General features: G+C 41.7%; 2 protein-coding genes across 2 annotated transcripts in view; one reads left to right on the top strand and one right to left on the bottom strand.

Annotated features, from left to right (window-relative positions):
• LOC308168602 (transcription initiation factor IIB-like) overlaps nt 1–4,808 on the bottom strand; it is a gene marked incomplete at its 3' end in the record, with an annotated part of 15,775 nt that extends 10,967 nt beyond the window's left edge. The window contains exons 1-2 of the mRNA XM_080543202.1: nt 4,698–4,808; nt 979–1,157 (exon numbers count right to left, since the gene is read on the bottom strand). Coding sequence (XP_080399328.1) covers nt 979–1,124 — 146 coding nt within the window. The 5' untranslated portion in view covers nt 1,125–1,157; nt 4,698–4,808. The remainder of the gene's footprint in view (nt 1–978; nt 1,158–4,697) is intronic.
• LOC308168601 (serine/threonine-protein kinase N2-like) lies at nt 1,457–17,842 on the top strand (the record flags this gene model as incomplete). The annotated part of the gene is made up of 18 exons (XM_080543201.1): nt 1,457–1,506; nt 5,506–5,780; nt 6,261–6,446; nt 6,833–6,942; nt 8,307–8,450; nt 8,893–8,968; nt 9,215–9,371; nt 9,475–9,619; nt 12,359–12,501; nt 12,847–12,916; nt 13,010–13,101; nt 13,727–13,903; nt 14,780–14,842; nt 15,508–15,584; nt 15,722–15,864; nt 16,070–16,177; nt 17,169–17,249; nt 17,639–17,842. The coding sequence occupies 18 exons, from the start codon at nt 1,457–1,459 to the stop codon at nt 17,840–17,842; spliced, it is 2,301 nt and encodes a 766-aa protein (XP_080399327.1).

Here is a 17,842-nt window from a genome sequence, read left to right as displayed (position 1 = left end):
CAGCTCCCTTTCAAGCTAGCTTGCTGCGTTATCATACATTACATTCATCTATTAGATGTGCTTATAGTTCTGCCCTTTAATTACCAACTGTTTAGCTGCTGCTGAAATGTACTGAGCTAATACAATGACTTGGCTAAGATTATAGTTATGCACCTGGCAGTATAATTCATCATATCAATTCAATGACCACCATTAGCATACTGTACACCTGGCACCCTATGGTGCACCCTTGCCCGGAGCAAGCAAAAAATTCACCGGATTTGTTTGCGCGAGCCCGACAACGCTGCTGGATCCTGGATATTATTACCTTTGTGCAGGAAGAACAACAGACGGCGCAGGCGCCAGACCAGACTAGATGATCGTGGAGAGAAGATATTATTATTATGCCGTCTGTTGTTCTTCCTGCACACAGTTAAAAGTATCCAGGATCAGTGCCCCGCGGTGGTGTAGCGGTCTAAGCACTAGCCACTAGTGCAAGCTGCCCACCAGGGACTGGGATCGAATCCCAGCTCGCCAGACCCGGATATGGCCGGGGCACACACAGGGAGCGGCATATTGAGCGGCCGCTCCCGAGGGCGGTATAGGAATATTTCCGGACAAGGATCCGTCGCGCAACAGCGCCCCCGGGGTGCCGGAATAACGGTGCTGGGCTCGAGGAGCCAGTCAGCTAGTCTGCCTGGCGGCCTCCTCTGGGGCTGCCGGCCACGGGGTCGTGCGGCGGATCCTACGCAATAGGCAGGGGATAATTGGATGCTAGGTTGGGTTCAATTGGATACCAAATTGGGTGAAAAAGGGATAAAATCTGAAAAACTAATTTAAAAAAATAAATAAAATAATATCCAGGATCCAGCAGCGTCATCGGGCTCGCGCAAACAAACCCGGCAAATGTTTTACTTGCTCCGGACAAGCGTTACTGTTGAACCCTGTGAACACAACAGGCTACTTGTGGACAGGATTCACAGCATGTGTATGACTTACTGATCAGTTGTACCACAATGGTGTTGTCCTCCTTTTCTAATTCGCTGCCGTATTTTCACAATATCCTCCATGTTTAGTTTCTTCCCACACTGGACGTAGCACTGGCGCATGTCGTCATGACCAGAACAAGCAGAAGCATCCATCATTGCCCAGATGGGGAGTTCACAGTGCAGGGAATCCTACGAATAAAGATGATCAAAATATTAAAACAAGAGTGAAGAAATTTAATCAAAACATATTTTATGTTATTTTTTTTTACCAGAAGTGGAAAACAGTAGCCAAGCTATATGTAGGTCCATATATATATACTGTATATATATGCATTTTGGACACTGACAGAATTAGGGATGCACGATATTATCGGCGCCGATATTGGGAAATTAATGTTATTCAATATTTTGCGGTTTTATTACATTTTAGCCGATATAGAGCCGATAATATGAAGCCGGAAATATTTCCGGTTCCGGTTGTCGCGCTCATGATGCTGCGCCTGCGTACAGCCATGCAGTCAATTAACGGTAAGCTAAGGTAAATAGATAGCCAATGTTAGCTAGTGCTAATGTTCACCATCTCTGTAGTCTGCTCTAAAATACGCAATCAAACAGTGCAGGCAACCCATGCTGTTCTGTGAATGAGATGAGCTATTGACTGATGGCTTTCTACTGCCAAATCATATTATTAGAGCAAACATGTCGGTAGTTTGGCATCTGTTCTCTGAACAAGGAGAGGCTCATTCCGACATTGACTTCTGTTTTCGTGATTTAAAAATAAAAGCGCGAGCTAAGCGTTGTTGACAATGAATGACACATCGCTAGTCAACTAACACAGCTTGTTTTGTGAGCCTGCTAACAATGTAAAGTAGTGTTCTAGTTAACTAGGTAACAATGTAAAGTAGTGTTCTAGTTAACTAGATAACATTGTAAAGTAGTGTTATAGTTAACTAGGTAACAATGTAAAGTAGTGTTAACTTATAGTTAACTAGGTAGCAGTGGGGATTACTCACCCAATCCATGCATTGCAATAGTTTGGCTTGACTAGTGAGTGTGATGTGATTTTCAACATTGTTGAAATGTATTTCCTTTTTTTAAATAAATGAACATTTGAAGAGTCAGAAGTGTTCTCTTTGTTGTGTTAACAATAGTGATGTAAGTTAGATTTGGTGAGATCACTATGGAATATTAAATCATCAATCTTTGCTCACTACATAGCCTTTCTTACCTTCAGGTGTGCAAGAACTACAGGTTATCAACTGTGAAATTATATCTGTTCTCATATCGGTTCTCATATCGGTTATCGGCCACGAGAAGCGGGTAAACATCGGTTATCGGTATCGGTTGAAAAAAATGCATATCGTGCATCCCTATAGAGCAGAGATTCCCAAAGTGGGTGCCGCGGCACCTGTCCGGGGGTGCCGCCAAATCTGCTCGTAAAAAATAATAATATATATATATAATATAAAATGATAATAATAATACATTAATAAACGTTTGTTTATTACATGTGCAATGGAGTTCATAAGCAAATAAAAGATATATTTCTCAGATTTGAAAGATATTAATTTACTAACTAGGCCTACTAGTTACTAACTAACTACTCCTCACTGAAGTCTTGGACCAAGCGGTGAAAATGGTTAATTATGTAAAATCACGCCCGCTGAAGTCACGGCTGTTCAGCACATTGTGCAATGAGATGGGGTCTGAGCATGAGGGGCTCTTATTACACACAGAGGTCCGCTGGCTGTCGCGGGGCAAGGTGTTATCCCGTGTCTATGAGCTCCGAGATGAACTGATCACTTTTGTCAGTGAGCACGACTTGCCATACAAAGAACAATTGGAAGATGAATCGTGGTGGATTAAGCTTGCTTATCTGGCAGATATTTTCAGCCACCTTAATGACCTCAACAAAAAAATGCAAGGGAAGGCTGAGAATATCCTGACAGCGACAGACAAACTGAACGGATTCCGATCCAAATTGAGACGGTGGCAAGACGGGGTGGCCAAGAAAAACATTGAAATGTTTACGTTGACGGCCAATGACGCAGCACACAAGTCAGCGTCTTTCTTGAATCTGATCGCTGCGCACCTACGTATGCTGGAGGAGAGATTTGAGTCCTATTTCCCTCAAATGAACGAAGACTTCGACTGGCTCCGGGATCCGTTCAACCCCCTCTCATCAGCATCAGCCGCTAGTTTGAGCAGCAAAGCTCAAGATGAACTGGCAGAGCTCATTATGGACCGCACACTGAAGCTCAAACATGGTGAGCTAGGTTTGGATAGGTTTTGGCTGCTTGTGGGACATGAATATACATCTCTCTCAGAGAGCGCCATCAAGGTGCTTTTACCCTTCCCAACCTCCTACTTGTGCGAGCTGGCTTTTTCTTCTCTAGCATACGTCAAGAACAAGACACGCACGCGTCTGTCAGTGGAACAGGACCTGCGTGTCGCGCTGTCCACTATCTCTCCCCGCATGAAGAGACTCTGCTCCCAAAAGCAGGCGCATGTGTCCCACTAATGCGCACAACATATTTCTTTGTTTTGTATTTCTCTCAATTTTTACAATTCTGTCATGATTATTATTGTTAAATTATTATAGTTGTGAGTTACCCGTTTGGTTCAGATGTGAAATAATAATCTCAGAATGAGCATTGAAATGAGAATTACATTTTAAGGCATTATTTTAAGCCCCCCAAAAAAGCATTGTTCCATTGATTGATTATACAGGCCTTTGATATTTTATTTGTGTGAAGAATTCCCTCTGAGTCTCCTCCCATATTGTACAATCCTTGAGGGCCACAATTTTATTTTATTTAGCGATAGTTTGACTGACCTATGCATTCTTGCCCATCCATTACAGTTCATTTATGACTTTTATTATCTTGTTAAAATTCATTGGGGCAATACTTATGTATTATATATAAACACACATTTTCAAACCAATTCATCGTGTATTGTTTTTATGTCTTTTTTATGTCTTTTTACATATAATAATTTTCTCTCACAATATCAAATGCTAAGTGGTAACAACCGTATTGATTTCACCAAAGAAGAATGCTTTCACTAATCTATTATTTCCTGAGTAGTGGCCACAAAAGAGATTAAATATGACAATGGAAGCCGTTAAGATATGGAACATGGCCAATATATATATATATATATATATATATATATATATATATATATATATATATATATATATATATATATATATATATATATATATATATAAACAAAAATACAACCAAGACACAAAACAGCAAATATGCCTTACTTTCTGAGTATTCTTGTCAAGGATGTCAAGGAAACCCAACACACACACACACACACACACACACACACACACACACACACACACACACACACACACACACACACACGCACACACACACACGCACACACACACACACACACACACACACACACACACACACACACACACACACACAAGGGCTGCACGATATGGACGAAAATGCATATCACGATATTTATGCCAGATATCTCGATATCGATATTAGTACGATATTACTAGTTTTAAATGTAGAAACAATTAAAAATAAGCAATCTTCAAAAAAAAACTAACAGCATAATACCAAATGGACGTGGAAAAGTGCAATGTTATTGCTCAGAGCAGACCACTGTCAAATGCGTCAACATGAACACCGTGTTAACCTCATAGGAGCCAACGGACCCCCATCGGCATCCAAAGTGATATAAAGAGCTTACCTCGATCAATTCTCTTATCGATATCACATTTCTTTTCACAACTTTGCATGCTATACGATGCCACCATTTTTTTTCCCGAGACGGTAAACACGGCCGAAGTCACATCCAGTTTTCTCCAACTGGAGAATGTGTCATGTCCGGTTTCAACGCCGAATTTCCATACCATTGGTCGGCCAACCCAAAACCCCAAACCCCCCCCACATGAGAAAGGTCAACGGTCAAATATGGTGCCAAAATATCTCCAAATGGCCTAAACATAATAGGTGTCCGCCTAAACATACCTGTACTAAAACAGGTACAAAGTTGCATTTGCTCACATTACTAGCATCGACTTTGGCACAAGTACTAATAAGACCCTGGAGTACTGATTCCTAGATGATTTGGGCTTCGTTATCAGGTTTCCAAGGTGATATTCACTGTAAAAGCAGTTGTTGTTTTTTAGGCGGAGACTGAATTTGAGAAGGGTAGACTGCAAAGGTAGATCGGACTGCAGCCCTTCGTGACGTTAGAATTATACGGTTCTATCTCCATTTTTGTCAAAATGTAGTTTTTTTACATAATCTGATCCATTAGGTGTTTATTAATGCCTGTGTGGTGTTATTTTTTTAAATGTTGACATTTTTGAGTTAGTAATCATAAAAATACAAAGGTTCCATCTCACAAAACATAATGGAATGTAAAAACATTGACGCTCAATATCTCTGAACTACCCTAAACGGAGATTCTAGAACCTTATCATTCTAAGCTCACGCCTTGTGTCTTCCCCTTCAGTCTCTTTGAATTTAATTTCATCTCTTGGAAATGACAGGAGGACTAGATTGACCGAAGCCCCCCCCCCCTCCATGCTGTTGTGTGTGTTCCTCCTCCAGGCCCAGGCCCGCTTCAACGAGTCCAGTCAGAAGCTGGATCTGCTGAAGTTCTCTTTGGAGCAGAGGCTCAGCGAACTGCCCAAGAACCACCCTCGCAGCAGCGGCATCGTGGAGGAGTTGTCTCTCATGGCCGCCCCGGCCCTCAGCCCGCGCTCCAGCCTCATCTCCACTCAGAACCAGTACAGCACTGTCGCCAAGCCTGCCGCTCTCACAGGCAGGGAAAAAAAATCTCTCTTTCTCTCAAATACTATCCCACTGCGGCCCTCTCTTTCCTCAAATACTATGCCACTGCGCCCCTCTCTTTCCTCAAATACTATGCCACTGCGGCCCTCTCTTTCCTCAAATACTATGCCACTGCGCCCCTCTCTTTCCTCAAATACTATGCCACTGTCTGCGCCCCTCTCTTCTTACCCAATACCCCCACTCTACCTCTTGCCTAGTCTCGCAGGGACTTGTCGTCTTTAGCGACGCCATACGTTTTTCTACCCAGATCATTTGGGCAGTTAGGTATGATGGAGGAGGGCCTTGCAAAATGTCCTAGCCAAGTAAAATTGCTTGCTACAATTTGTCAGAATACTCTACATATACAGTATTTCCATGTCATATTTCTGTATTATATAGCCTTTATATAATAAAATAATATGATATAATATATATAAATAAATCTTCTGTGTTTTTGATCTGGTTTACACAGGCACGTTAGAGGTCAGGCTCATGGGCTGTCAGGACCTGCTGGAGAACATTCCGGGTCGCTCCAAAGCCGGTCCGGTGCCGCTGCCCGGCTGGAGTCCCAGCGAGACCCGCTCCTCCTTCATGAGCCGGGGGAATCGGAACCGGGGCGCCAGCGCGCGGAACCTCTCCAAGAGCGAAGACTTGTCCAGTGAGTCCGACTCTTCTGAGAGTATGGGCTGTGGTGGAATTTCGTGACGTTAGAATTATAAGGTTCTATCTCCATTTTTGTCAAAATTTAGTTTTTTACATAATCTGATCCGTTAGGCGTTTATTAATGCCTGTGTGGTGTTATTTTTAAAATGTTGAAATTTTTTGAGTTAGTAATTCATAGAATACAAAGGTTCCATCTCACAAAACATAATGGAATGTAAGAACTTTGACGCTCAATATCTCTGAACTGCCCTAAACGGAGATAGAACCTTATAATTCTAAGCTCACGATATATGGAAGGAGTGGCACAGGGGGTGTTGGTGTTGGTTGTCTAGGTAATGAATCAGAACAGAATGAATGTTCATTGTTGTTGTGTTTCTCCAGATGAGATCAGTGCCGTACTGAAGCTTGACAACACAGTAGTGGGACAGACCACCTGGAGGCCTGTCAGCAACCAGTCCTGGGACCAGAAGTTCACACTGGAGCTGGACAGAGTATGGAACGAACATGCGTTTGTGTCACATTTTACATGTACATTCACTCACTCATATTTAGGGGTGTAACGGATCACCTAACTCACGGATCGGATCGTGTCACGGATTTTGAGTCACGGATCGGATCATTTTTCGGATCAACACAAAACATATATTTTTTAATAAAAACAACATTTTCCTTGAATTCTGTAAAAACACCACTTTTAATGTGTGAAACAAAAAAACAACATTCAAGATGTCAAAACTGATATATATATCACATATATATAACATCTATATATAACAACATATATATATAACAACATATATATAACATCACTGCTGCAAAGTAACAGAGTACTTTCTTTGTGTGTTTACACAATCACCCAGGCTGCTTAGCGGGTGATATGACGTGATATAATTGGGACAGAGATGAGTGAATGAATGTTGTTGTCAACTCAGTACACATGCAGAGAGTGAGAATAAAGCGCACATGATTGTTTTTCTACCGGTTACATTTGAATGAATGAATGGTCTTTATTGTCATTGCTACAGTACAGGTACCAAACAACGAAATTTAGGAGGGGTGGCTCCCCTGGTGTTAGGAAAGAAAAAAAAAAAAGAAAAAAAAAACGATTTTGCTATTGATCCGCGGTACACATGCGTTCCGAACCGTGGAGGGCGATCCGAACGGATCACGGATTATCCGTGATCCGTTACACCCCTACTCATATTCAACTAATTACTATGGTAACAAATGACGATTAAGACAAAGAAACGTGGTAGCGCTAGGACAGTATTCTCATCATCCTTGCCTCTTTTCACAGGCCATTTGATCTCCGACAAACACCTGTTATTCCTTATATTGGCATTCTGAGGCAGAGACCTAATGTGATTCCATCTTCCTCAAACATGAAAGATGAAACTTCTATTGTTCTAAACTCTATTGAGCCCGAGAAAGCTCCTCCCTCAGCCCATGCTGTTGCTTGTCATTTACATCCTAGACTTGTTTATGGAAGCTAGCTGGTTAGATAGAAGTTAGCAATAGAGATGTCCAACAAGTTTTACATAAAAAAAAACGGGGGTGTTCGCTTGATCTGACGGTGCGACGACCTGTCGGTAATTTCATTTTGAGCACCAACATCCCACCCACTTCTGACTGCTCAGTAACAATTGAACAAGCTACGTTTGACAGACAAGTGTTGAACGTGCCGGAGTGTGCAGAGCGCTCTGAGTCTGTCGTTGAGAGACTAGCATCAGCCTAATATACATAGTTCTTTGGTCAGTTTTACATGTCCTGTGTGTCTTTTCAACTTTTGAAAGTGTGTGGGCGTGTGATTGACTTGGTCGGTGCTTGACCTTGACTGTGTGTGTTTGACCTGCAGTCTCGAGAGCTGGAGATCTCTGTGTACTGGCGAGACTGGCGCTCCCTCTGCGCAGTGAAGTTCCTGCGACTGGAGGACTTCCTGGATAACCAGCGCCATGGGATGTGCCTCTACCTAGAGCCCCAGGGAACCCTGTTCGCTGAGGTATGATGCCACACGGGACCGGTATCAGAATTCTGAAACCGGTATACCTTCCCGCCAAAAAACCTGCTACACCGGTAGTGGTGGTGTAAAAAAATAAATCTGAATTCTGTGATTCTTGCACAAATGTAGGTTGTAACTTTTTTTTCCTCTCTCTGGCTACTGGAGCAGGCCCAAACTCTTCCACAGTGTCACTGATAATTCCTCCCACTTAGCATATGCCAATTTATTCATTAATTTATTTATTTATTAATAAACATGTTGTGTATTGGCAAAATAATGTTATGGACTGTGTGATGGGAATTATGTAAGCTTGTACACCGTATGCAACCAGTAATACCTTCCACTGGCCCAACCCTACTGACAATACATGTACTGTATCATCAGTATACAATAATCCTGTATGTTTCTTGTATACATCGTCACTATCGTGTTTTTTGTTCAGGTGACATTTTTCAACCCTGTCATTGAGCGACGACCCAAACTGCAAAGGCAGAAGAAGATCTTCTCCAAGCAACAAGGTAAGTCTTAGTCTGAGAAAAGACTAAAAGGGGTCCCACCCAAACTGATATCCAGTTCCAACCTCAGTGGGATATCCAATAATAAAGTCAGTACTTTCACAGAAAAAGTCTGAAGTCATGACTTGTACGTTCATGTTAAGCACTGTCCATAAGGTCATGCCCTCTAGGGGTGTGATGAGGATTAAGAGAATGCGTGTTAAGGAGGTTAGAATGTCACTGACCCAGCGTACCCTCTTCCTCTCTCAGGCAAGACCTTCTTGCGTGCTCCTCAAATGAACATCAACATTGCCACCTGGGGCCGGCTCGTCAGAAGAGCCATACCCACAGTCAGCACCAACTCCTTCAGCCCTCAGGTGCCCGAGACTGGGCCTAGCAGCCTGCCGGGGTCACCAACACCCACCAGGTAGGCTAACGAAAGAAATACACCATTTCTCACTTTGTCACACACACACAGACCAGCATGCATTACTCACTCTCACATTATGATGTGACACTGTCCCTTCCAGTGACACATTGGTGACCAAGCTGGACTTTGACAAAGAGCCCACCCCAGGACCCAAGCACTACCCTGTACCTGATGACACCAGAGAACCGCTGTCTCAACTGCCCGATAAGGAGGAAGTGCAGGTGCGAACGGAGGTTACTATGGAGGTACTTGATAGAGGAAGTGCAGGTGAAGTCATGGGTCACCATCGGCATGAGAGATAGCGGGAAATTATCTTGTTGTGAACATGGGGCACAATTTATTGTCCAAGACTTGTCTGTCACTACTGGATAGAGCTGTCATGGCCTATGTTGAAAGGAAGAGGAAGTACATTTGCAATGACAATGGTTATGCTAATCACAATCTCAGTTGAAGAGTTTGTTCCAGCAAATTATAACGTAGGGTTGGGCGGTGTCCAATTTTTGACACTTTTGTTAGACAGTCCCCAAATGTCACCACGCTATACAGTATTACTGCAGGGTTGAAAATCACATTGTAGGGCTTTGGGTGAGGCGCCAACTTTAAATAATGAATTTGTGACAGTGGCTGGTGAAAGGTGGACCAGGGCCCTTGCTCCAGCCTGTCCGCCAACCTGCTCGAATACTTTCCGCGAGCAGCGATGTAATTCTTCTGAGGAGGAGAAACGGTCATGTGACACGTCATTATGATCGCTTCTAAATAGTTAGTCATAATTAGGTTGTTTATTTGACAAATGACATTGTTTACAAAACGTTCTGTCATCACTTTCATAGCGGACTTCAACCACACAGACAGTGGTGCTGGACAAACACTCTTAACCCTATAACGCCTAAAAACCATGAAATAATGCAGGAACATTTTCATTTTTTGAATTCTGTCAATTTGGACTACCCGGTATATTGAACCTTTAGAAACATTATTTTTTTAAATTTAATTTTCATGAATGGGTTAACATAGGACCTGGGACCTAAATACCTGCAGTACCACATTTGATACGCACTTTCTGACGCGATTTTTACTATAAAATACATCATGAAATATACAGTAATTATGATCTTTGCTTCAAACAACTAGATACTCATGTTGGATATCAGTAAGAAATGTAATATTCGTACCTTAACCGTTGCTAAAATAGCAAAGATGGGGGACGGACAACGTTCTGGGCTTGTTTAGTATTTATTTTTATTTTTTAAATCACATTGCATCATGAAAATGCGCACCCCAATCCTCATAAGCATGTTGTATGCAATTAGATGGCAGAATAGGTATCTTACCTGCCATCCGGTGGATTTACGCGGTACTGCGTTTAACTTTTCACCCATTTTGAGGTCAAACAAAAAAAGCCCTGAAAACACATCACATAATGATGTGTGCGGCGTTATAGGGTTACGGTGTTTATTATGTGCACATTGCGCTGCAGATTTTTTTTTTATGACGGTATTGAAACGGATACCATTGCTATTACCGCCCAACCCTAAACTGATGCCTAATTTCCTGCCTTTTAATGTTCTGGGGAGATTTTTGTTGCCCCTGCCACTACTACATTAGCCACGCCATTACATGAATTACCCCAAAATAATGATGCTGAATGAACCCAGGATAACACTCGCTTGTTAGCATGCAGCTCATCTCATGCCATTCGTGAGTTTTAGAATGAGAAGGTTCTATCTCCGTTTAGAATGATAAGGTTCTATCTCCGTTTAGAATGATAAGGTTCTATCTCCGTTTAGAATGATAAGGTTCTATCTCCGTTTAGAATTATAAGGTTCTATCTCCGTTTAGAATGATAAGGTTCTATCTCCGTTTAGAATGATAAGGTTCTATCTCCGTTTAGGATGATAAGGTTCTATCTCCGTTTAGAATGATAAGGTTCTATCTCCGTTTAGAATGAGAAGGTTCTATCTCCGTTTAGAATGAGAAGGTTCTATCTCCGTTTAGAATGATAAGGTTCTATCTCCGTTTAGAATGATAAGGTTCTATCTCCGTTTAGAATGAGGAGGTTCTATCTCCGTTTAGAATGATAAGGTTCTATCTCCGTTTAGAATGATAAGGTTCTATCTCCGTTTAGAATGATAAGGTTCTATCTCCGTTTAGAATGATAAGGTTCTATCTCCGTTTAGAATGATAAGGTTCTATCTCCGTTTTGATAAGGTTCTATCTCCGTTTAGAATGATAAGGTTCTATCTCCGTTTAGAATGATAAGGTTCTATCTCCGTTTAGAATGAGAAGGTTCTATCTCCGTTTAGAATGATAAGGTTCTATCTCCGTTTAGAATGATAAGGTTCTATCTCCGTTTAGAATGATAAGGTTCTATCTCCGTTTAGAATGATAAGGTTCTATCTCCGTTTAGAATGATAAGGTTCTATCTCCGTTTAGAATGATAAGGTTCTATCTCCGTTTAGAATAATAAGGTTCCATCTCCGTTTAGAATGATAAGGTTCTATCTCCGTTTTGATATGGTTCTATCTCCGTTTAGAATGATAAGGTTCTATCTCCGTTTAGAATGATAAGGTTCTATCTCCGTTTAGAATGATAAGGTTCTATCTCCGTTTAGAATGAGAAGGTTCTATCTCCGTTTAGAATGATAAGGTTCTATCTCCGTTTAGAATGATAAGGTTCTATCTCCGTTTAGGACAGTTCAGCGATATTGAGCGTCAAAGTTTTTACATTCCATTATGTTTTGTGAGATGGAACCTTTGTATTTTATCAATTACTAACTCAAAAATGTCAACATTTAAAAAAAATAACACCACACAGGCATTAATAAACACCTAATGGATCAGATTATGTAAAAAAACCTCAATTTTAGAACCTTATAATTCTAACGTCACGCATTGTCAAAGAGTGAATATTATAGCCACTGCCATTGACAGTGGAGTCTGAAGTGTGTGTCCCCTCCTCCTGAAGTGTGTGTGCCCACTCTGCAGGATGCTCTGGCGTCGTTTGACTTCCTGAACAAAAGGAACAGCCTGGCAGTGAAGTCAGAACTGGACGGTGTGGTAGAGCATCCAGAGATCCAGCCACCAGACCTAGAACTCACTGCAATTCAGAAGGACGACACAGAGATAAGGTAAAGGTCCACATGACCATATGTGACCTCCAAACATGTTAGACCTTTTTGTTAGACAGATTTTATTCTGATGCATTCTGATGCATCCTTCTAGCTATATTATTGATGTTGTTCCCAGTTAGTTACCATGAGAGGGCATATTTTTAAACTTCAAGCTTTAATTATCTTTAACTGTTATTTTGTCTTGGAAGGTGTTCTTGAGAGCCTCGAAAGGCGCCCATAAATAAAATGTATTATTATTATTATTATTATCATTATTATTTTCCCTGTCAAGCCTAGAGTTTGTCTCATTGTTCCTTCATCATGATGTATATTCTAATTGTGGCTGATATAATAATGTTTCAGGGAAGAAGAACAATTTAGTCTCAAAGACTTCAAATGTGTGGCAGTTCTTGGACGTGGTCATTTTGGAAAGGTACATACCCAACTCTATGTTTTTAAAGCTCCCTCTAAAGAAATTGGCTGTTTTGAAATTCAACCTAACCTCTCTAAAATGGCTCTTCCACAGGTATTGTTAGCGGAGTATAAAAGCACAGGGGAAATGTTTGCCATCAAAGCCTTGAAGAAAGGAGACATTGTGGCTCGTGACGAGGTGGACAGGTAAGGGCTCAAACTGTGCATGTGCATTAGGATGCCTAGCAGAACAGCTTATACTTGGATGTATAACTTGTTTGTTCACATAACACGTTATTAAGAAGGAAAGCCCGTTATTCCATTGTGAATGGGTCTCCTAACAACAAACTCTGGACAACCAGAGTGTGGGGCAAATGTATTGTAGTTAAAAAGGAATTGACTGCCAATGGCATTGGAAAAAACCTGATATAGCTACGTAGAGTACTATATACTATATATATCATATAAAAACCTGATATAGCTACGTAGAGTACTATATACTATATATATCATATAAAAACATGATATAGCTATGTAGATATCCTATTCATCACCACACTGGGCGACGGCGTTCATCCCAACTCTGCTACCTGTGCCCACATACAGTAAATACTTGATCTTACATCTCTTATATTTGCAATGTAAAGAGTGCCTCACTCGATCCAGCAGTTAGCTCTGCTATCCATGGTCCACATGTTGGGGGGGGTCGAACACCCAGGCTGTATATTCCTACTGTGATCATCTCTTTCTACAAATAAAATGAACAAAAATAGGAAAGTACAGCCTCACTCGTATCTCTAGCTAACATCTTTGTCTCTGTTTTCTCTCCCAGCCTGATGTGCGAGAAGCGGATCTTTGAGGCGGTGAACAGTGTGCGCCACCCATTTCTGGTCAACCTGTTTGCATGCTTCCAGACCAAGGAACACGTGTGCTTTGTTATGGAGTACGCCGCCGGGGGAGACCTGATGATGCACATCCACGCTGACGTCTTCTCAGAGCCCAGGGCCATGTGAGTGAGCAGCCCCGGAGCAAATAGACAAACCCTGACGTTAGAATTATAAGGTTCTATCTCCATTTTTGTCAAAATTTAGTTTTTTACATAATCTGATCCATTAGGTGTTTATTAATGCATGCGTGGTGTTATTTTTTTAAATATTGACATTTTTGAGTTAGTAATTAATAAAATACAAAGGTTCCATCTCACAAAACATAATGGAATGTAAAAACTTTGACGCTCAATATCTCTGAACTACCCTAAACGGAGATAGAACCTTATCATTCTAAGCTCACGAAACACTTAACATTTCAGATTGACATACTGTTGTGATCCTGCTTGTTATAGTGTAGATTTCAGAAGTCTTTGAATAGAAAAATAACACTTTGAGGGTTACGTGTTTTATAGTCTGGTTTTGTCCACGTTGATACTAGCACTACACACACACAACACCTTGCCCTCTTGTGTTGTGTTCAGTAGGCATGAAACGGGAGAGAACGTTTTGAAACTGATGAACTCAATGCTTGTGGTTGTTTTCCCCAAAAAATATTCTTCTGTTTGTAATCCCTACTAAACATTCCAAGTCATGTTCATTCAACTGCTGGATTATCAGTTTATTCCATTCCTTTTGAACTGACCCGACTAAAAGGTGTTTTTGTCTCGTAATTGTAATATTATGATTACTCACGTTGTGAGCTTACCAGAGCTTTTGCTGCACTGAGATCATATTCAGAGGCTCCTTATTATCAGTTCTACCAGAATGCTAGGTGTCTTAGGTATCTTCTCTTACCAGTATCTTGTTTTACTTACCTACTAAGTATTCTCTAATGGTTTATTCCTTGCTGTAGTCTGTCCTCCTAGCTAATATCAGTTGTTCTTCCCCTTCCATAGATTTTATGCAGCTTGTGTCGTTTTGGGATTGCAGTTCTTACATGACCATAAGATTGTATACAGGTAAGAACCACTTCATACATTCTATAGAGATATGCTCTGCTATGAATTTACACTCACCAAACACTTTATTAGGAACACATCTGTACACATCTCAACAGTCAAAGCTGGTGGAGGTGGTGTAATGGTGTGGGGAATGTTTTCTTGGCGCACTTTGGGTCTGTTAATGCCAATCAACCATCGCTTGAATGCCACAGCCTATTTGAGTGTTGTTGCTGACCATGTGCATTCCTTCATGGCCACAGTGTACCCATCTTCTAATGGCTACTTCCAGCATGATAATGCACCATGTCACAAAGCAAAAGTAATCTCAAACTGGTTTCATGAACATGACTATGAGTTCAGAGTTATTCAGCGGCCTTCCCAGTCACCGGATCTAAATCCAATAGTACACCTTTGGGATGTGGTAGAATGGGAGATTCACAGCTTGAAAGTGCACCTGGAAAACACATTGAAGAATCGCAGGGATTGCGTGATATAATCATGTCATCATGGACCCAAATCTCAAAGGAATGTTTCCAGTCTTGTGGAATCAATGCGGCGAAGAAATTAGTCTGTTTTGAGAGCAAAGGGAGACCCTCCCCAGTATTAGTATAGTGTTCCTAATGAAGTGTACAGTGTTTGTGTATAATGAGGTGAAAATGTAATTATCATTTTGAACTTTTCAGAGATCTGAAGCTGGACAACCTGCTCTTGGACACAGAGGGCTATGTTAAGATTGCTGATTTTGGCCTATGTAAAGAGGGTAATGGACCTAAAGCCTCAATCCTAAAATGACTTCAAGTATCATAAATTCTATTAAATGCTCTTGATATTTAATGTGAGTATCACCTTTTATTTTGTCATGATAACTTTAGGATTTGCAATTGTGTGTTCCATCAGGAATGGGGTTCAGGGACCGCACCAGTACATTCTGTGGCACGCCAGAGTTTCTGGCCCCAGAGGTTCTGACGGAGACGTCATACACACGTGCAGTGGACTGGTGGGGTCTGGGGGTCCTCATCTTTGAGATGCTGGTCGGGGAGGTCAGTGGCTCTTATCTGTTCCCAAATTTGAATTATTTTAGTGCCTTCATCACATAATTTACAGCTGTGACTTTGTTTTTGTCACATCATGCTCATAGTTCAGTAAATAGTCAGTGAGTACTTAAAAAGATGATTCTAGAACATATACAATTTGAAAGTGCATCGGTAAAAAACGTTAACAGAATGTATGTGTTTTCCCATTCAGTCTCCTTTCCCTGGTGACGATGAGGAGGAGGTGTTCGACAGCATCGTAAACGATGAAGTACGCTACCCGAGGTTCCTCTCGACGGAGGCTATCTCGATCATGCGACGGGTGGGTTCTGGATCCCTGGAGAATTCTAGAATACTATCCTTGGTTTGATCTCTTCTGGAGAATGTCCTATCCTCGGTTTGATCTCTTTGGGGGGGGGAAAAACACCTAACTGCTCGTCATTATATTTACAAGCAAGTGTGAAATTAAAGCATTTCTAATGGTTTGTAAAGGTTCTTAATTACTATGTTTAAACCTGTAGTGAAACCTGTAGTTGTCGAAGGCCGTTTTCATCCTGAAAAGCACTTTCTAAAATGTAATGTCATGGAAGGACACAGTTTTGTTTACAATTGGCCAGGAGGGATCTAAGGAAAAGGACTCAATGATTCATGTCTGTCTGTCTCTGGTGTGTCTGGTGCGTCTTCAGATGGCAGACTAGCAGAAACTACATTTCACCTTGGGGGGTCAGAGGTGGGCAGACTTATGCACAGCAGCACCGTTAAACATAAAATATACAGCAGCCATGCCAGGGTCTATGCCAGGGTCTATGCCAGGGTCCATGCCAGGGTCTATGCCAGGGTCTATGCCAGGGTCCATGCCAGGGTCTATGCCAGGGTCTATGCCAGGGTCCATGCCAGGGTCTATGCCAGGGTCTATGCCAGGGTCTATGCCAGGGTCTATGCCAGGGTCTATGCCAGGGTCCATGCCAGGGTCTATGCCAGGGTCTATGCCAGGGTCTATGCCAGGGTCTATGCCAGGGTCTATGCCAGGGTCTATGCCAGGGTCTATGCCATGGCGTCATATCGCACCACTTTTTCACAAGGCACCAATGGAATACTTAAATACTATATATAGTATAGCGCCACCATTTGGCCAGATGGCATGACAGGTGTGGCCTACAGCCTATTACCATCTTACCAATTTGCATCCTCCTATGCCTTACCATGTAACAGTTATTATTTGCATTACAAAACAACAGCTTAGACCACTATTAAAAACAGTAGTAGCGTTGAATGACAGCTTCAGTGTTAACTCTACACCCTTTTGCTTGTAGCTCTTGAGGAGGAGTCCAGAAAGGCGTCTGGGGGCGGGAGAGCGAGATGCAGAAGAAGTGAAGAAACATCTGTTCTTCAGAGTAAGTTACATTTGTAATAGTTTCAACACGGCCACTGTAATCTTCCAACAGATGATGATGCATAATGACATAGTTAGGCCACACAATGTTCACGAAAACTAACTCTTATCCTGGACTAGGGGTGGGCATCGACGATCGATAATTGATCGATAATTGATCGATAAGGATCTTGGTCGATCACAAAATAAAACATTTGGTCGATCACAAAAAAAAAAAAAAAAATTTTTTTTTTTTTTTGTGATCGACCAAATGTTTTATTTTGTGATCGACCAAGATCCTTATCGATCAATTATCGATCGTCGATGCCCACCCCTATCCTGGACATTACAAGCCTGTTCTCAGAGGTTAACCTTTTGTTCCACCAATGTTCCTATTCCTTTATCTCCCAGAATATGGACTGGAATGGACTACTGGCCAAGAAGGTGAAGCCTCCGTTTGTGCCGACCATCCAAGACTCCAATGACGTCAGCAATTTTGATGACGAATTTACCTCAGAAGCGCCCATCCTGACCCCGCCTAGAGAGCCACGGGTGCTGAGTGGGGAAGAGCAGGACATGTTCTCTGAATTTGACTATATTGCAGACTGGTGTTAG

The sequence above is a fragment of the Nansenia antarctica genome (genome assembly GCF_963989245.1).
Source record: "Nansenia antarctica genome assembly, chromosome: 12".
Taxonomy (NCBI): domain Eukaryota; kingdom Metazoa; phylum Chordata; class Actinopteri; order Argentiniformes; family Microstomatidae; genus Nansenia; species Nansenia antarctica.
Note: the sequence above shows the minus strand (reverse complement) of the source record. Positions and strands in the feature narration are given on the sequence as shown.